This window comes from Halichondria panicea, chromosome 2 (genome assembly GCF_963675165.1).
Source record: "Halichondria panicea chromosome 2, odHalPani1.1, whole genome shotgun sequence".
NCBI lineage: Eukaryota > Metazoa > Porifera > Demospongiae > Suberitida > Halichondriidae > Halichondria > Halichondria panicea.
Window position 1 is genome coordinate 423924 of NC_087378.1, and position 19542 is coordinate 443465.

Here is a 19542-nt window from a genome sequence, read left to right on the forward strand (position 1 = left end):
GTGGGCGGAGAGGCCACATCTAACACCTAAATCTGTAAACAAGCCACTATATCTAGCTAGCTGAGCTGAAATATCCAATACAGTGCATGCTATTGACACACAAGAACTGGAGCATCTTTGCAGCAGCTGCAGGTACCAGCATAGACAAGTCTAGTCCAGCATGGATGTGTCAGAGTTTACTTCCAAGGAGAGGAAGCAGGCAAGAAAACACTTGCTCAAGAAGATTGATGTCTACAACAAGCAAGCAAAGAAAACAAGAGCCTCAGGCTCTTTCCCTATGACAAGTCCTTCAAAGGTAGTCTACCAGTAGCCTAAAATCAGTGTGTCTGGTATTGGTGGCTACATTCATGTTTGCTCGCAGGACCTTGTCTACAAAGGTGTTGTCAAAGTAACCTATGATCGTGGGTATGCCCTGCAAACAAAATCACTGCTGGTGGAGAATGTCACGACAACTTCTGAAGCCGTAGAGCAGCTGTTTGATGCACTGGGACTTAGGGGAAATCCCTCTGACTACGCCATGGAGGAGCACAACCTCATGACAGGAGGTACGTTCATTGACTGATGTTTTGCATAACAATTTCGATTTTTCACTGAGTTACTGTAAATGTCTACGCACACCTTGTTAACTATAAAGCAAATCATTAGGAGCACCATTTAAATCATGGCTTCAAGTGTTTTGCTATTCCCATTCTTGTACAGAGATTCGAGCTGTGGCTGGCTCAGAGTATCCGCTGAGCCTGCAACTCAACCATGGTCCTCACCAGGCAGCGATAGAACTGAGGCTGGTACAGGTGCGAGAGTCGCGGTCATCTGTCCCCATGGCCTCAGGGCGACGGAAGAGCAAGGTACGAGGTGGCAATGACTCAGATGAATCAGGATCCGATGGCAGTCCAAATATAATGCCCAAGGAAGAAGGTAGTACAGTGTACACTTGCATTTTATTACTAGAGTATATTGTACTAGTTAGTACACAAGAAAACACTGCTGTACTAACTAGTTGATCTTCTTTTATAAGCACATGTTCAAGACTGTAGGTGTTTAGAGTTATCCTAGCAATCGTATTGTGCCTACTTAACTTAATACCAACTCTTGCAGTGATCGACCATGGCATAGCTAGTGTGGAGTTGATCATGGAGGAAGCACTACAAGACATTCCTCCTCTTGTCCACGACATTCAAGAGAGACTCAAGAGTCTATCAGAAACTGTGGCTGTTGACGGAAAGCCTCGATCTGGCCTACCCAGTAGAAGATTGCTCTGGGATATCCTCAAGCCTCTGGCATCTGCCGTGAGTTCCATCGATCTCTCCATTAATATATGTTTGTGGGCGTGCTTCTAACTAGTATATTCCTGTAGCTGTATTTCTCAGCTACAGTTGCTCAATATTTGTTTTTGCAATAGCTACAATAGTGTTTGTTTATGTAAATGAGTAGTTGTTGTCAGCATGGGGGAGTAAGTTAGTTGAAATTCCTCAGTGGAGTACAAATAGTTTCTTTCGTAGATTCATTGCAATGAACACTCCATCTGACAGAAATTCATAGTCTACATTGTTTATTTTAGACCACACTGAATTGAGTCTACTAGTTGCTAATATTCATCTGCATCACTAAAATTAATTGATTTTTATCTCCAGTTGGTGAAGGACATTCGCCGGCTGGTAGACAACGGAGAGTTCCTTGCCAACAGACACTGTGGGTCACCTGTTGTCAAGCTGGTTGCTACGCTCATCCTGGAACTAATCACTGATCATAGTAGAGAGGTATAATATATTTTTAGCTCCAAGATTTTAAGAGCAAGAAGCAAAAATCTGGGCCAGTCCGGGAGTCGAACCCGGGACCTCTCGCACCCTAAGCGAGAATCATGCCACTAGACCAACTGGCCAGTTGTGTTTAGTTGCTACAAATGTCAAGACTAATCTGACTTGATTGCCTTGTTGATTCTACGACGTTTGGCCAGGCCCACACCTGAAAGGCTTTGTTTTGACTACCTCCATCAACAACCGTAGCAGAGTACGCAGTATTCTCTGTAAACTGTCAGGTGGTGTGGCCAGTTGGTCTAGGGGCATGATTCTCGCTTTGGGTGCGAGAGGTCCCGGGTTCGAATCCCGGACTGGCCCATTTTTTCTCTCCTGCATAAATATTGCCTCTATTTAATTGCATTCCATTGATAACACGACTATTGTTTCTATTCTTTTGCAGCTGGTCACTGTGACAAAGCAAATGTGCGGTCTTCGAGGTGCACAGAAGATGGATTTCAACATCTCTGTGTCATGCTTCATTCAGCAGATTACATACATCTCCAAACTTGTCAGCAAATGCAACGACAGCCTCCGCTCCATGGCCCTCACCGGCCACCTGCTCGAGGTGACCTCTCCAGACAATTTCCAGAAGGAGAATATTCATGTGAGCTCTAGATATAACTTTAGCCAGTATTCCATACGCTTGGACTTTGATGGAATGTATCGTTGATGACGTAATAGTATGCACTAGGAAACAATTTTTTATGTTGAAGTTGTATAAGTTTTCAAAACCCATTTTCTCAGGCTGAGTCATACTTCACTGGGTCTGGTAGTGTGTCTGGTGTACTGCTGTTTGGAGTGGTGTCGGCTTATCTGGGGCTGATCAGAGCAGCCTACGAGGAAAAGTACGAGTTTCTTGCTAGCTTGGCCACTAACATGCTACGCAGTGCACAGAGAGCCTTGGAGACCATCCAGAAAACTGACGAGTAAGTTATTATTTGCATCGCTAACTAGATATAATAACTTTAAAGTTTGATATTGAAATATTTTTGCTTAAGCACTACGATTCGCCATTCAATTATGATCTTGTTCTTTTGGTAAAATAATGGTTGTCAGTTGAGTTTCTGTGTCCTTCACATTAGGTACAGTATGCTCCACCTGCACCCTCTTAAGAGTCGAGTCAAAGACATGGAGCTCAAGTTGAAAGTTTCTATGGACAACCTCATACAAAGAGTGAAGGTGGCTTCTTCATCACGACCTCCTCCAGGTAGCCACAATACTATAGTCTGTAGTTAGAATGCAAACTGTGTTTTATTATACCAATTATGATTATACTGATTCAATAGTTGTCGAATTCATTTTAAATACAACTGTGTACATACTGTGCTGTTTCCCTTCTTCCCATAGATGCTGCTCCAGAAATGCTTCTCTTTGGTCACTCACTGATAATGGCTACCCTGGATTTCCTCATGGTGGCCCAGTGTGCTTCCCTCGTTCACAAGGTGGTGGTGGGAGGCTGGGAGCTGCTGCAGTTGCCATGGGTACGCTCGTACACGGCTCACAATCACGATGGCAAGATGGATGGGGTGCCACTCTCGGCTCACGTTGATCGACTTAGCTCTCTTGGCTCTGACTCTACAAGCAGCCAGAGCACTGGAGGGGACTCCAGTGTTTACTACCAAAGGTAATAATTATATACATTTGCAGCTCAGCTAGAAATTACATACGTACAGGGAATCAAAGCTCCAATAATATAGACTGCCACAATATATAGGACAACCTTTTCAGTATAGTCGCATGACACCACCTTTTTAGACAGCCTCAAATAAACACTTATTTTAGAACTGTACTTCACATTTGTTTGCCTGCTCCACTGTACAGAGCACCTCAAGTGGGTTCTCCTGAGAAGTACAGTGGTGAGAGGAAGTCTCGTATCCGTGGCACTCAGCTGGAGAGGGAGAGAGGGGACGGGATGGACGCAGCTGACATGGAAGCGTCAGAACACAAACTGAGCTTCAGCAACCTGGTGGGCATGCAGGCTGGGCATTTGGAGTCTTTCTACGAATCTGAGAACAAGAACAGCACTGAAGTACAGAGAGTACGGAGTGAAATGTACGTCTCAATAGTTTAGTCATAAGCTGTTGCTCTGAGGGAGTTAGCTGCATCGTTAAATTGATCGTATTTTGTTTGTTATAGTGTATCTATGGCTGTTGTTTGATCACCTGTAAAGCTGTATTACATAATTATATTGTGTACATTAACGATTATTTCATCTCCCCTCCCCCCACCTCTCAGATCTATGAATCCCCCGGTGTCCTACACCACCTCTCCTCCTGTGACGGATGCAGAGGATGACCTAGAGAGCCACCGGAGCACTATAGTGAGCACCAGCACGGTGGGGCAGAGGAAGCAAGGCCCTTCAAACTTTGAGCTGGAGAGCTCGCAATACATGGGCATCGATGCTGTCAAGAAACTGAGGAGTCACTATACCATCAATAAAGTAAGTTTGATACTTTTATTTCTAAAGCTCTGTATGTAAGAATTAATATGTCTATAATATTAATACAATTTACAGATAATAGCGCGGGCTGCTGAATCTCTGTTGCTAGCGGTTACACAGAAGGTACACATAACTAACCATTATTTGTCTGATTGTATAACGTACACTGTATGTACATTGACACACAGTTTGCGTGCTCACACGTGATTGTTTATTCCTTCAGATCAACTTGTTGTCTTCTGTGTGTCAGAAGGGAGACAAAGATAAGTACAGTAGCACAGTGGATGCTATCATCGTGGCAGCCAAACAAATCAGAGAAGAACTGTCGGCAATGGAAGTCGACATACTTGTCAGTGAGACAATGGCTCAACTACTGGAGAGGACAAGACAACAGATGAACAGTGCTGTGAGGGAGGTTCAGCTGTCTGCTCTCATGGCTTCAAGTAAGAGCTACAGGCACCGCACAATTATTTCTCCTACAAAATATTCATGTCTATACTTTATAGGCTCAGTGGCTCCGGAAAGTGCTGGTATGAAGTTGATGGCGTCTGCAGGCCACCTCAAGGATGTTTGCTCCAAAACAGTACGTAAAAATTCTGGTTCTTACTTATTAAAAGAATCTTGAGATTACAAGCTAGTTTAAAAGTTTTCTGTAGGTCTAACTGTGCTGCCTGATCTCAGACTGTACATGTAAAAGTTTTTTGCGAGCCAATTTGATTTTGGATCCTATAACCATGGCTACTGAATGCATTTTGAATTTTGACCTTCCAACTCAATTGTACAAAGTTACCCCCATGCACGTACGTTGCTCTCACAGATAGCCGACGCTCTGAGCAAGGTTGGTGAGCACAAGAAAGCCGTGGAACAAGCCGAAAAGATTGAGCAAGAATTTGTAAGTTTGATGACTGGACAGAGCCATGACCACACCCCCGAGAGACGAGGCAGTGAGGACAGAAACGATCGAAGGAAGTTTACTTCTCCCTCAAAACTGGCTCTGGTAAGCGTTGGCAATTTTTTTTTGGGAGTATTGCAATTACACATTTTTGGCTACTCTTCATTAAATAGCTATACATAAAATGTTGTTGGATTTGTCTCTTAGACCACTACTTAACCTTCATCAGCACTACTATATTACTGTTAGTTTAGGAGATTGTCTGAACATACCCCCTCCCTGTGTAGGTTGGAGAGTCTGATTCGGACGGACTGGTGTTTGAGCAGAGTACAGTTGTGAGTGGTCACTTGTGTATACGTTAGCGGTGTGTATAATGGATTGTTTGTGTTAATTGTCAGGGTGGTGGGAGAGGGTGGGCGGCTAAAGAGTCACCTCGGGTGATTGGCGGTACAGTACAACAGCTGGTAGAGAGACTCACATATCACAGAGTGATCGGTATGTTGGAAATACAACTCTACAATTAATATTTCAGCATAATTATCTTAATTACTATTCTCACAGATTCTGAGTTCACTGAAGTGTTCATGCTCACGTTCTATTCCTTCATGACTCCTCACCATCTTATGAGCGCCCTCGTCAAAAGGTACCCTCCTTGACTAGCCTCTTACATAGCTAGTGATAGCTACTCTATTGATTGCAGGTACAACATCCAGCCTTCAGAGGAGCTGTCCTCTTGGGAGATGGAGACGTTTGAGACAGACATTGCCATCCCAGTTAGGCTCAGGTAAGTGCAATTAAATGTATAACCGTAACAGGGAATTTTGGCCCTCGTACTTATTCGTAAAAAAACTTGTATACTAGCTCAGTAAAAGCTTGTGTACGGCTTGTAGCAGAACAAGATTAGTGACTGTGGGTGCTCAAGAGTTACACTATAATACCTTTTACAATCTCCTCGGTACATGTGCATCACCTGTCCCCCCTCTCTCTCTAGAGTGATCCAGGCCGTGAGAATGTGGATCACCTCCAGCTTTGAGGACTTCAAAAATGATGACCTCTCTGCTAAACTGAGGGAGTTCATCAAACAAGTGCAGAGGTATGCCACCCCCTCCGTGACAACAGTGGAGCCATAATATATAGGGGGAGCAGCCTCTTCTTACTCGTTCATAGATACTTTCTTTTGTACAAATTGGTGCCATAAAATATTTACCATTTTACGGAGTTTGTCCTTCATTCTGATATTCCTTTCAATGAGGTTCCTCTTCATTTCCTAGCGACTGTACTATCCGTGTTTGTGTTTGATTCTTGCAGAAGCATGTCATCGTGTGCGAGACAGCTGTTCACACTCCATGAGAAGAACTTGAAGTATGGGCCAGTGCACATTCAAACGAAGCCCCGAGGGCAGGCCCCCACTCCCCTCGTTCCCATGAGCCTGTCAACGGGAGAGAACTTTGTAAGTCACAAAGCCACAGCCCATAACATAGTGCATCCTTTTAGCCTTGTAGTAACGTAACATAGCTAGCTACATGCCCTCTCCATTGTCTTGCACGATGTCAGAAAATGTTACTAAAAAAGTAATTTTCGATTGTAGGATTTGCTCGATGTGAACACTTTGGAACTGGCCAGACAGCTGACGTTAATCTACTCCAAACTGCTGAGGCAGATCACGGTAGGACCCCTCCCCTTTGTTCGTACACCACTGTATATTCTAATCCACCTCACAGCCGAGTGAGCTACTGAGCTTGGGCTGGACCAATGAGGCCAGGTTCCATTTTGTACCACACATCAGAAAATTTCAGAAAATCTCCGAAAATGTACGTATTGAAATTTTTCATATAGATAACATGTACAAAGTAATGTGCAGCTGTCGGAGGTGGTGTGCCGAGAGGTACTGGGAGAGACGATGGACGAAGACCAAGCGTCAGTACTTTCCTACTTTATACAGACCGCTAAAGTGAGTGTTTTGTGTTCCTAGCTATCTTCTCATAGCTACGAGGTCTCGCTTTGTCTACAGAGTTGTCTCGACATGAAGAACTACGAAGCTGTCTTTGCGTTAGTGAAAGCTCTGGAGTTACAGAGAAACCGAAGCTCTTGGCAGGTAAGCTGATAGATATAGCCTGACCTTGCAATTGTCTGAAATGGGTCTGTTTTGATAGCAAACAGAGTGCTCATGACATGAGTTAGGATTGTTCATTGATGAACTTTGTATCTACTAAATGATATTTCTGAAAATAATTGTTTTGGGTATTTTTCCTTCAAGATATGGAATGTTGTACTAGCTCATTGGTGGTGTAAGCATTACTGATACACTCTCTTAGCTTGTGACTGATCACCTGACCAAGATGTACGAGGAGTTGAAGGACATAGCCTCACCAGCCATCAACTACCATCGCTATCGTCAAGAGATACGAATTATCCACCAAGCACCTTGTATACCACGACTAGGTACGTCCTCACCTGCCACATTATATCACTATAATTATAGCTCTGTACATGTAATAGTCTTTTTAGTTTTTTCTATGCCGATCAGATTTGATACTGAGTGATTTGGAAGGGCTAGACAAAGACCATCTTGAGTACCACTCCGAGGGAAATGATGTCATCAACTTCCACAGATGCCGTCAGTTTGCTAAAGTCATACACATAGTGCAACAGTACCAGAGCTCTCCGTACAACTTACACCAGATAGAGGTGAGTAAGATAACTACTGTGACAGGAGATATTGTAGTTAGGCTTCGAGACTCGTGTACTGTATATACGTACGTGTAGAACATGCTGTACCATATTGTATCAGAGCCATGCTATTGAACGAGAGATTAACAGGTTTTTATTGCGTGTACAGGTCATGCAGCATTATCTCGAGAACCTTCAGAATACACTGACTGATGAAGAACTGGACAAACTATCTACTAAAGTAGAAGCTTTTGTAATATGATTGTCTCCGTTATATAGCATTTTTTATTCCATTCCATCCACCTATTTTTGTAGATTTTTAGACACAGGTTCATAATTATATACATTTTCCTTGTAACAACCATGATTATTTATTTCTAGAATATGAAAATAATAATGACTGAAAATACAATAATTATGGTAAAGCGAATATTAACGACAAAACAACAAAGGTAACTACAATAACACATGACAGAAGCATTCACCATGACGATCTAGTGAGTCCAGATATGTGTCCGAAATCAGCCAGTTCCCTGAACTTCATCCTGCACAGTCCGTACTCCCTCAGGACACCACGCCCCCTTCCTGTCAACACACACCTGTTGCGTACTCTCGTCACACTTGCATCCCGGGGATGAGCAGCTAGTTCATCACGAGCCTTTTCTTGGACCACTTCCGGTAATAGTTTGTTTTTGATAATGGCTCGTAATCGAAGCCTCTCTCCTTCGTACTCAGCGACACACTTTCTTCGATGCTTGTCTCTTCGTACCATCTTCTGAAAGTCGAACACAGAGCTAGTTGAGATACATTTGGAGTTGAGGACTGTTCCTAGGGTTGGATAATGGCTCGAGAGCGGCGAGACCCTCAAGAGATAGCAGGCAGACTGCTTGAGAGGTGCCACAAACATTGTCTTTTCATACAAAAAATCTTAGGAAGAGCACATGTAAAATTGGGTACTGATCGCTACTGATATTGGTAGTCAATTGCATCTTTCTTGCAAAACAGCACATGTGAGAGAAGGAGAGGATATCTAAAGAGTGGGTTTATACATCAGTACTAGTACTGGCAGGTGTTCACCTTTGCTCCACCTCTTGTCCACAGGTGCAGCCATGGCTGAGTACAGTGAGGGGAGCAGTGATGACGAGTATGAGACCATGACGACTGGCCAACTCCTAGCAAAGCTGGAGGAGGTGGATACATTATGCATGCATATTGAACATAATTAATTTAAGTTGTTGCTATTAGCGTTTACTATAATAACACTGGGTACAAGCCAACAGCTGTGATATACATGGTTACGCACTGTGCCTTGCTGCAGGCTTGGGTAAACGAGAAGTTCTCTCCAGAGTTGCTCTATCACAAGACAGAGATTATTGACTGTATAGAGGAGCAGTTTGAACAAGCCGTAGGTCCCATACTTGCTCAGTGTATTCACTCAATGCCCCTCCACTACAGGAGTCCAGTATAGGCAGAGCACCAAAGGGCGACTTTGTGTCCAGTATTCACAAGTTTGAGGTATGTATTTGTGCTACTACCTTGTGCCCTCAGCTGAACTTTATTACTGTATTCAGATCGAGAGGATCAAGTTTGTCTTGTGTAGTTATTTGAGAACCAGACTACAAAAGGTAGGTTGACTAAAATTATATTATTAGTACTCTCCTCTAATTAAATTAAGGTTTTAACCGCGATAATTATTCCTGGAGCTGTACTTAATTAAAAGAACTATTTCAGGTATAGCCTTGTAATTGCTATAATTGCTATAATTGCTATAATTGCCACAGCAGATAATTATTTTCCTTAATGACAGTATGTATTTGCAGATAGAGAAACATGTGGTGCACATCCTCGAGTGTGAGGCTGCTCTGGGCTCTGGCAGTGAGTCCCGTCTCTCGGGGGAGGAGCTAGAGTACGCCAAGGAGTTCGTCGACAATATGGACACTCACTTGAACTCTCTGGTCCTCCAGCACATGCCAGCCAACTTCCAGAAGATGGACAGGAAGAAAGCAGGTTTGTGTCTTGGGTTGCAGTACTGCTTTGAACTTATTACCTTTATTAGCAATGTTTCTAATGCAAGTGTATAGTACAGCTGAAGTTAGGGTGTGTCCGTTCCAACCATGGTAGAATGTGATGTTCATCCTTTATAATGTGCTGTGTTGTGGACTATTGAATTCCATTTGGAAAGTACAGGAAATTGTGTGCATGTCACTGGAAGAGAGCTTATAATTAGTCTGTAAGCCCGCTATCATTCATGCACTCCTGCCGCTATGAATAATAGCTACAGACTTATTAACCCCTTGAACTAAACTTTAGGAGTGCCACACCCCTCTATAAATATTGTTAGTACCTGACAGTGACCCTTCTTATCACAGGCTATGCACATGTGATGGCCTATGAGGCACATGTGCTGCCTCTATCTGTGGAGTACAATCTGACATGTGGGCTGTGCATTGACCCACGTTAATTATGTCGGTATTCTCTTAATATTAATTTGTGCAAACAACATGTTCATGTAAATGGTGCTATAACACTCACTGCATGCCATGATCTCCCCATGTGCCCTGGGCATGTTCTGTACTGTGCTGAAGTATGTTTTGTACATGTGCTGCATTAATTCTGTACGCGTGTGCATTCTGTACGCGTGTGCATTAATTGTGATTGTATTCATTGTATTGGATTTCAGTTTGTCTTTTTATATCGTAAGTTAGCCATGCATAACTCATGCGTTGATTTCCAATGAAATGTGTGTTTTAGCATAGCAGCAAATTGATACTGCAATTTTACTTAACCCACTCCCCCCCCTCCACACACACACACACACACACACCCACACACACACACACATACACACACAGTTGTGAGGCCCAATCTGGACAGCTATGTGTTTGTGAAGGCAGTGGAGCCTGTCAATGGAGTGGCAGTGGACCCAGAGTAAGTGCATTCATAGCTTAAGACTTTATACTATTCAGTTGTTATGGAAACTTGACCTTATAATGAAAGGTGTTTCTACACCTGTTCGTGCATGCGTGCATGTATAGACTGACCACATTTTGGATAACTTTGGTGAATTTATTGGACTCACTTCTTGTCTTGTTTGGCCACTGTCTCAGTGGGTCCCTGAAGCATTGTATGGGGACATGACCTGTGGTGTCTATAGAAGCCAGGGCGCTGATGTGCTTGGTTGAGTGTTGTGGTCAAAATGTAATATTAGCTCCAATCATATGCATCCTGTTTTTCATAGTTTCTGTTAGCTGTATGTACTTAGAAAATGTACCCCAAACTGTTAGCAAATTAGCAACGGGATTGTCACTTGGTTTATGATCTCTTTGAGGTGATCTGAGAGAGGTGCTCAGCTATAATCAGATAAACTTTTTTGTGTTTTGTACTAAGACATGTCAGCTTATAGCTAGGCTCATGGGCACCATAAGTGTGTGTTTGATTGAAGGGTATATATACAAAAGGTATTGGGTGGTGGGAAGTCACATGTGTGGTTCTTAACTTATTGTTTCCATAGCTTCCATTGTTTGGTACACTGTATCAGCTGTTGTATGTATTGTATGTATGTATCAGTACCACTTGACCTTGCAGTGTAAAGTTCACCAGGGTTTAATGAGTTCCATAAGCAGTATTGCTAAGTATAGGATCATGTGTTTATTGTTTTAATAGGAATGCATGCTTCACTGTCTGTCCCGGCACCGTGTGCTGTTTAAATCTTATGTGGCTTCATAGTAATTATTGATGCCTGAATGTCATAGCCTGTTTGGACATAGCCTATTTGGGAGGTGGTTACATTTTATAGTATACTTGTTAAAGTGGGCACATTATCTAGCAGCACAACTAATGATGCATATAAAGATGCTGTACAGCAATATTATTGTATTTCTGTCACTGCAGGGAGGATGGAGCTGACAGGGACTCTGTGGACTTGTCTCCTGGCAACCAGTACATATTACGCTACAGACCCGTCTCCTCATTGGTCCATTCGGGAGCTGTAAAACTGATCTGACATTTTACTCCTTCAATTAATGCTCATGTATGTACCCACCTAATGTTATTTCAACCTTTATTATGCCCTTTCTATGTTTGCTTTTCATGTGATTGTGCCAAATTTTCAGTTATTCCTAATGTGATGAAAACATCTTGTTGATGCTCATTCGGTTTGCATGTTGCATGTTGCATGTTGCATGCAATGGTTGAAAAGGTTATAAAATGCTGCAAGTTTTAAAAGCTTATATAATTTGTACTGCAGTCTGTACTTAAGTCATTTAGGAAGGATGCTAGGCCAGGAGAATAATTGGAAGGTCAACTGATTCTTCCTGTCAGCTCTTTATTATTCCTACACCCACATGTAGTCATTGGCTACTTCCCCTTCTATTGTCCCATTTCACCATGCAATGCAACTTCATTAAGAAGATGAATTCTGTTCACCTTTCTGAGTTTATTTACAGCTGTACAAACATTACCTTTTATAGTTTAAGGTATAATAAAATTAATATTACAGTGGGTTAAAAGTGCAACAGCATTAATGTAGCAGAGTAACAAGACCTCTCTAATTGCAAGAGGCAAATCCCATGGTATTTGCCACCTCTTGCCAGTGCTTGTTGCCAGTGCTATTAATCTCGCTTCAACACTAAGTCTTCTTATGGATTAAAAGAATGCATTTACCATGAAGACCACTATAGCTAGGCAAGGTTAAGTATGGGTTCCCATGCCAATTAGATTAAGTCCACATGTTGACAGTTGTTAAAAATAAAATTCAGAAAATCATTTCAGAGGGACAATTATAGTGAATGCAATTATGAATAGTGAATATAGAAATGATTTGGTAAAGTTGAGTTAGTTGACTTCTAGGTACATAAAAGACACAAAGGAGGGATAGTGACAAATATCACAGCTACTCTGAAAAAACGGTGTAATTTTTACCACGATTATTGTCCCAAAATTCTTGTCCACCAGTTTTGTATTGAATACAGAATATAACGTCGTCACCGTTGATTGGGAGCTCAAACGTGAACCTGTCCGTAGCTCCGTCGTTAGCACAAAATACTGCCTTAGTATCGTGACTAGATCTCCAATTATCATGAGTCCATCTTATAACAATGTCCTTATCGTACGAGAGATTTGCAACACGTACAGTTCCTTGTAACGATCTTGATTCTTCGCGAACGTTGTCCAATACCACACACTGTTTGTTGACCCGATGAAAAAAGTCCGGTTCCAGACTAGGTTGAGTGAACTCGAGCCTGTGTCTGTGTGTTGGGGGGGAGGGTGGGGAGTTCAGCCGCTTGAGGATTGGAGACGTTTGACATTTGAGAATTGTGTTTCGTGTTGTATTGATGGTCAGTTCGGAAAGTTTGGTCGAGCTTTTTGGAGGACTTTTGTCAGGGCTTTCTGAAGATGTTGTCAAACGTTTTGCATATTTCTGTCCACCAGTGGCTAAGCGTACACCTGCCGAGAGGTCATCGGAGTACGGAACAATTTTGTTTGCTGTGTAAGAGGAGTCTTGCTTGGATAGTTCGTAGACAGCTTTTATGAGAGGAAGTCCTTGAGAGTCGGCAAATCGAACGCTTTTTGCTTTCCTCAACGGTATGAGAGCAGTCGTGCGAGTGTAGTCTTCTCTGAGAACATTTGGAACAGATCTGCTCTTTGTTAGAGGTGCTCTCGATGGCTGTGTATTGTAGAGGTCTCCACTTAAATAGTTGAATCCACCAGTAGGGCTTGTACTCATTAGCTCTAGCTCTGCTGCCAAGCTTTCCAAAGTGAAACGAGGAGTTACAATGCTGTCTGAATAAGGGGCAGTCAGTGTAGGGCTGTTTCCTACCGACCCAGTTTCAGAGTTTCTTCTTCCGAATGGAGTGAAACGGCTGAACGTCGAACGAGGAAGAGTATCTACCATTGCCATGTCTGCTTCACTCATGTGTTTGCGGTAGATCTTCCCGTAGTAAACACCAACTTTTGTAAATTGAGATAGTCAAAGAACCTCTTTGGTCTCTAGCTATAACTAAAAACTGGCTGCTTTGCACGGGCTAGGCAACACTTTCTCGCATGGACATCAGGCGGAGCAAACAGGGCTGCTAATAACATGTGGACCTCAGAATTTTTGTCTCCACACATTATATTGCCACGCAGGAAGTGCATGTTGTTCACATGCAGCTGCAGGAAATTAATGAAGGCGTATAAACACATTCAGACACGCCCACTTTTTCACACCGCTAGTTGGGCGTGACAAAACTCTGGGATTGGTCACGCCCATTATTTTAAAGCCATGTGCATTGCTTGAAGCCGGCCGAGGCTGATTGGGTCTGCGTAGCTGTGCCTTGCAGTAGGTGAAGGATTGTCCATCTCTGCAAAATACTGAAGAGTGGTAAGTCTTTTGTAACCAAGTTATCTCCCCTCAATTTAATTTAATTATGTACATAAACAAATTAAATACAGACACACCCCTCACACGTACCCCTCTTCGTACACACATTTCACAGCGTCCAAGTTCCTCCCAAGATAAAAGATGGTGAGCAATACTACGATGAAGTATGCGAGTCTGATCGTACTGGTCATTCAAAATACGGCCCTCGTTTTAACCCTCCGATACTCACGCAGAGGCAGTGAGGGGGTTCCCCTGTACACAGTGTCTACGGCAGTCGTTATGACAGAGCTCACAAAGTTCATTATCTCAATATGTGGACTGTTGTACAAAAGTAACAGCCTCAATAAAACGCTTAACATGCTCTACGACGGGATTTTTGAGAATCTAAGTGATACACTCAAGTTATCGGTTCCCGCCGTTCTCTACACAATCCAAAACAACCTCTTGTACGTTGCTCTGAGCAACCTGGATGCTGCTACTTTTCAGGTATGATGAATAATTTACATAATACATTTTTTTTATGGTTAATCACTTATATGTATTCTAATTACTTGAGCTTATAAGGAGACCACCGTTGCTACTATACTTGAGGCGTGGTTAAGTTTTAGTTTATACATTGTTCTACAAGGGTGAGGTTGAGTGGGGGTTACCAGCAGATAACAATATAAGTGCGCATTCATCCTATCTGATCCATAAATGATACAATACCAGTTGTAAAGCAGCTGCACCCTCTGTCTGCATACATCCATGATGACCATCCCCACCCCCCTTGCAGGTGACGTACCAGCTGAAGATCCTCACCACTGCCCTCTTCTCGGTCCTCCTACTCAACAGGAAGCTCAACAGCCTCAAGTGGGCCTCACTTGTCATTCTTATGTTTGCAGTAGCCCTGGTGCAGGTGAGACTGGCTTGCTCACAGCTACACACAGTGTTTGGGGCTCATAGATAGAAAAAAGAGAGCCCATAAATAATTCTTTCTTCTATCTTATGGTTAGATACCATAAAGTCTGTATGTCAGCATTGCTGTATCTCAGTATTACTGGTGTTTATACCACATTATCATGTTTTCCTAATGTTGTATGGGTTGTGGTTATGTTTTTGTCTGAGGTTTTCACATATCCATACATCTGGCTAATTGCTGAGCAACCCGTTATCTCCCAGTTTCCCTCTTGCTTTCTACCAGAATTGTAATAATAATTCTGAGAATAGTTTCTCAATTTCACTAATAACATTACAGAGTTCATACTTCATAAGTTCCTACTTAATCATTCCCATAATATTGGAGCTTAGACTATAATTTTCCCACCCACCTATACACTCTGACTCACTTCCATCCCCACACACATTGCACTCCTATCCCTTACCCCCCCCCCCCACACACACACACACAGTGGCCGAGTGGTGATAGTGCTAGAGATGAAGACCCTGGTGAGCAGTCATCATCGCCTGTCATCGGAGTGGGGGCCATCCTCCTGGCCTGTGTCTCCAGTGGGTTCTCTGGGGTCTATATTGAGAAGATACTCAAACAGTCCCAGACCTCCATGTGGATCAGGAACATTCAACTCTGTGAGAGCTCAGCTCACAATATCATTGACTTCTTATAATAGCAATTAAGTGTATTGCACTGGGAATTCAGTCTCACTACTACTAACTTCCTACGTAACATTATATATAGTCCAACTAGTATACAATGCGTGTATTATTTAGTATGAGCTTACGGGTTAGCTACGGTGTACATGTATTAATTACATGGAGTTGCCATGTTAATGTTCATTAGTAGGTTTCATTATTGTGTCTTTCCCTTCAGCTTTGATGAGCCTGTTTATTGGCCTGTTTGGAGTCTTCCTCAGCGACTGGAGTGCAGTGTCAGAGAGAGGATTCTTCTATGGCTACTCTAGTGTCGTGGTCACTGTGGTTATTCTACAGGTGGGTAGTCACTAGTCTCTTCTCTGGCAGAGCCTAGCTGTATGTGCGTGTATTTGTTGTCACAATTATGTTTCTGGCTAGGTAGTCCGATATTGAGTTGGATTAAGGAGACCACTAGACTAGGAGTGTTGTAAACAAATGAAGTGTATAGTCTCTCACAGGAGCACATGTCAGTCACAGGAACACGTGTCAGTTACGTGACCCTGTCTCTCATAATCTTACTATTCAACGCTATTGTAGTGTTACCAATATTGTATGGGAGTCATGTAAACGTATAGCTGTTATGGATTAATGCTGTATTGGATGGTATGTGAGATTGGTAACTCTATCCTTATGGGTTGTCTGCTGTCTCATAATACACAAGCGTTCTTGATGGCCGTACATGTACAGTGCCTGTGGCCGCACATATACAGTGCCTGTGTATTTTGTTATGAATTTTGCTTCTTGGCGCCTAGCTACTAAAGGTTTGTAGGTTGTATATGCACCAGGTTTGACTTTATTCTGTCCTACAAGTCATAGCAGGTGGTATGTTTTTGTTTCGTGGTTAGACAGCCCTTAGACCAATGCTGAATTGTAGGGCTTTTATTTTCATAATCAAAAAATTGAAGCTATATATAGTGTTAATTTATTACCGTTCAAGTTCTGCATCTGTTGGTACGTAGTTATGTAGGTTATAAGAGCACTAAGTCTTGGTACTGTGTATCATTATTATGACTACTCACTCAATACTTATAATAATCATGGATGTGTGTTACACGGCACTTTGTAGCTAATTATGAGACTAATTAAGTTATTAATTGATATTAAGTTGTAGTTTTCAAAATTACATGTACCCCCCCCCCCCCCACACATTCACACACACAGGCTGTGGGGGGTCTGATAGTGGCCGCAGTAATGAAATATGCCGACAACATCCTCAAAGGATTTGCCACCTCCCTCTCCATCGTCCTCTCCTCTTTTGTCTCTTACTTCTTTCTCTCTGACTTTCATCCCACTTGGTGAGTTGCTCCTACCATAATTGTTTTTAGCTATAATAGCTGCACATGTTGGGCTTACTGTGAGAGAGATGCCTTACGTTATAAACATAGACTTGTCTGGTAGAAGCGTTGCATCCTGGTTACAGCTTTTTTACTGTTGTACAGAAAGCCCCTATTAAAAAGCAAGCCATGAAATGCCACCCACTTGTGGAGAGCAGTGTCACCCATGCTCAGGATTCAACAGTGTGTTGACATCCCTTTGCAATTAAGATCAGTACATTTTATGTTTTCGTTGAATCCTTGTGTGTGTTCAGTCAGCTTTGCATGCTGTGTACATGTGCCGTGTACATGTGCTGTGTACATGTGCTGAGTGCATGCCAGCCACTAACAAGGATCAAGTATTGTATAATACTAGTCTATATAAAACTGTTCATATTAACCTACTACATACTCCCGTACAGGTTCTTTGTGATGGGGGCCACCTTTGTATTGCTGGCAACATTCTTGTATGGTAAGCCTCAGCCTCGAACTGACACCTCGCCAATGGCTGATCAAACTGGACATGTTGTCAAAACAAATGTTGTTAAAATTTCTTAGCTTTACAGACAGACAATAGCTATATTATTTATTTCTATTCCTAATTTTTAAGGAGAATTCACCCCTTCCCATGCATCATGTGTAGGCATTATTCATTGTACATGCTTGTCATAATGTCATCCCCTAATAATCGTTTAACTAAACAAGTTGGCAGGGCGATATACCAAGAACTGTATCTTAATAATAGTAATTAATTATCATTATTATCAATCTGCCTTAATAATAGTAATTAATTATCAATCTACCCAGCGAGGTGCCACACCCAGATTCAGCTTAAAGGGGAATGGGATTTTCCCTAGTCCCTGCCATATCTACAATGTAGTTGGGGAGGTTATCACTTATACGTTACCCCAACTACTGACAGGTTACTCCACACTGTTGTATATATATATATTATAGGTACGTACACCAACAATAAATAGCTACTGTAACAATGTTGACACAAGTTAGCTGAAGCTTTGTCTATTAGGAGAATTTTGTATCTCTGTTGTGAGGTGCGTTGAAGTCAATGTCTGGGCCAATGGCCACTATTCCGTGGGGATTAATCTGCAGGTGACTCTCCTGGTAATGAAAAAGAAAACATGATACAATAGAACATTTTACAGGTAACACAGTGCAAAAGAGCTCTGCTCTGCTATAAACCGCATGTTCAACTCCACAGTCTACATGTAGTGTATATACAAAACTAAACACTAAAACTCTATAGATCTGCTGCATATTTGACCCTATAAGCATTCACCCGGTGAGTTACTGTACCTGATAGTGGTGCTCGATGTGGTGTCGGTTGGTGGTATCCCCGAACCCCCTAGTCTGATAGAGGTCACGGAGGTAGTCCCACAGGTGAGGGTAGTCCATTATTCGCTTCTTATTGCACTACAAGGGTAAGAAAGTGTTCACAACGATCAAAACTGTTAGAGCAAAAAATTGGTTTAAGATTGCTTCTTTATTAGGTATGTATGAATGTAGCAATTCTTGTATGTACAGACAATGACTAGCGTATCAATAACTACAATGGTAAGAAAGTGTCCACAACAAATTAAAAGCTACTGGAGCAAAAAACTGATTCAGGAAATTGATACGGATTACCACCTGTATAATTATACAGACAATGCCCAGCCTTATAAATCAAAATTAATGAGCCACTATTTAGGGCACCTAGCCTAATTATAACTAGGAATCAGTGGCGGATCCAGTGCAGGGCACAAGGGGCACGTGCCCCCCCTTTCTGACCAGCTCGAATAAAACTAGCACAAGAAGTGGGTGTGGCTTAGAGCAGCAATCAATTATTGCAGCATGCAGAACAGCAGACGATCTCTAGTTGTAGACTTTTGAAGCTAAAGAGCAAAATGATTCCATCCATTTCTGCTATCTCCTGCTACTATGTATGTCATACTGTCATCAATCAATCCATGATCAGAAAAGCTACACTGATTGGGCTTTAAAAAAACTGTTGACCTTTTTTTAGTAAACATTTTCTCCAAACTGCCCCCCCCTTTTCAAAATTCCTGGATCCGCCCCGGGAATGGTAATGTAGACGAGAATTCACCTTAAAATGGCCGACATAGACACAGTCAAAGCGTGCCAGTGTTGTGTAGAGTCTGACATCAGCCTCAGTGAGGGTGGAGCCAGTGAGATAACGACGAGTGGACAGTACCTCCTCCACACGATCGAGAGCAGCAAACACCTCACACACGGCCTTGTCATAGGCTTCTTGTTTGGTGGCAAAACCAGCTCGATACACGCCATTGTTGATGTCCCTAAATGGGGGAGGGTTTGATCAACGCTATATACATCTCTCAACACTTCTCTGTACAAGTAAGCAGCTATATTATAATTATATAATAATAATTATAATTATTATTATATTATTACAGACCTGTATG

General features: G+C 42.3%; 6 protein-coding genes and 2 non-coding genes across 10 annotated transcripts in view; 5 read left to right on the top strand and 3 right to left on the bottom strand.

Annotated features, from left to right (window-relative positions):
• On the top strand, positions 1 to 8159 carry LOC135331544 (uncharacterized). The gene is made up of 28 exons (XM_064526745.1): positions 1 to 295; positions 362 to 545; positions 700 to 915; positions 1096 to 1286; positions 1632 to 1757; positions 2197 to 2400; positions 2541 to 2722; positions 2879 to 3003; positions 3144 to 3420; positions 3618 to 3848; positions 4032 to 4236; positions 4312 to 4359; positions 4460 to 4679; positions 4743 to 4819; positions 5054 to 5233; positions 5416 to 5463; positions 5527 to 5623; positions 5690 to 5771; positions 5829 to 5912; positions 6120 to 6221; positions 6437 to 6578; positions 6717 to 6794; positions 6850 to 6939; positions 6990 to 7079; positions 7140 to 7223; positions 7444 to 7570; positions 7656 to 7816; positions 7968 to 8159. Exons 1-28 carry the CDS (start codon positions 161 to 163, stop codon positions 8058 to 8060), a joined length of 3879 nt encoding a protein of 1292 aa, XP_064382815.1. The 5' UTR covers positions 1 to 160; the 3' UTR covers positions 8061 to 8159.
• The window catches only part of LOC135331546 (dynactin subunit 1-like), a 27757-nt gene continuing 9248 nt past the window's right edge, over positions 1034 to 19542 (top strand). Inside the window, exon 1 of the mRNA XM_064526747.1 lies at positions 1034 to 1045. The gene's annotated coding sequence lies outside the window, so the exon portion shown is untranslated. The remainder of the gene's footprint in view (positions 1046 to 19542) is intronic.
• Trnap-agg (transfer RNA proline (anticodon AGG)) lies at positions 1808 to 1879 on the bottom strand. Its single transcript has one exon. It is a non-coding gene; the product is annotated as a tRNA-Pro (tRNA).
• Positions 2043 to 2114, top strand: Trnap-ugg (transfer RNA proline (anticodon UGG)). Its single transcript has one exon. It is a non-coding gene; the product is annotated as a tRNA-Pro (tRNA).
• Positions 8759 to 11942, top strand: LOC135331551 (DNA replication complex GINS protein SLD5-like). The gene is made up of 8 exons (XM_064526756.1): positions 8759 to 8835; positions 8900 to 8988; positions 9117 to 9203; positions 9254 to 9313; positions 9370 to 9423; positions 9619 to 9805; positions 10651 to 10726; positions 11690 to 11942. The coding sequence occupies exons 2-8, from the start codon at positions 8908 to 8910 to the stop codon at positions 11799 to 11801; spliced, it is 657 nt and encodes a 218-aa protein (XP_064382826.1). The 5' UTR covers positions 8759 to 8835; positions 8900 to 8907; the 3' UTR covers positions 11802 to 11942.
• On the bottom strand, positions 12529 to 13931 carry LOC135331549 (uncharacterized). Its single transcript, XM_064526754.1, has one exon. The coding sequence runs from the start codon at positions 13710 to 13712 to the stop codon at positions 12690 to 12692; it is 1023 nt and encodes a 340-aa protein (XP_064382824.1). The 5' UTR covers positions 13713 to 13931; the 3' UTR covers positions 12529 to 12689.
• LOC135331548 (UDP-N-acetylglucosamine transporter-like) lies at positions 14007 to 17759 on the top strand. Of its 3 annotated transcripts, XM_064526753.1 has the most exons (8): positions 14007 to 14159; positions 14275 to 14303; positions 14393 to 14645; positions 14935 to 15057; positions 15551 to 15725; positions 15967 to 16085; positions 16950 to 17083; positions 17524 to 17759. In XM_064526753.1, exons 3-8 carry the CDS (start codon positions 14439 to 14441, stop codon positions 17657 to 17659), a joined length of 894 nt encoding a protein of 297 aa, XP_064382823.1. In that variant the 5' UTR covers positions 14007 to 14159; positions 14275 to 14303; positions 14393 to 14438; the 3' UTR covers positions 17660 to 17759. The 3 variants fall into 3 exon arrangements, with proteins under 3 accessions (XP_064382823.1, XP_064382822.1, XP_064382821.1); XM_064526752.1 differs by having other exon boundaries at positions 14275 to 14645; XM_064526751.1 differs by having other exon boundaries at positions 14025 to 14159; positions 14266 to 14645.
• Positions 18025 to 19542, bottom strand: part of LOC135331550 (glutathionyl-hydroquinone reductase YqjG-like) — a 2209-nt gene continuing 691 nt past the window's right edge. Inside the window, exons 2-4 of the mRNA XM_064526755.1 lie at positions 19206 to 19416; positions 18416 to 18532; positions 18025 to 18220 (exon numbers count right to left, since the gene is read on the bottom strand). Coding sequence (XP_064382825.1) covers positions 18125 to 18220; positions 18416 to 18532; positions 19206 to 19416 — 424 coding nt within the window. The 3' untranslated portion in view covers positions 18025 to 18124. The remainder of the gene's footprint in view (positions 18221 to 18415; positions 18533 to 19205; positions 19417 to 19542) is intronic.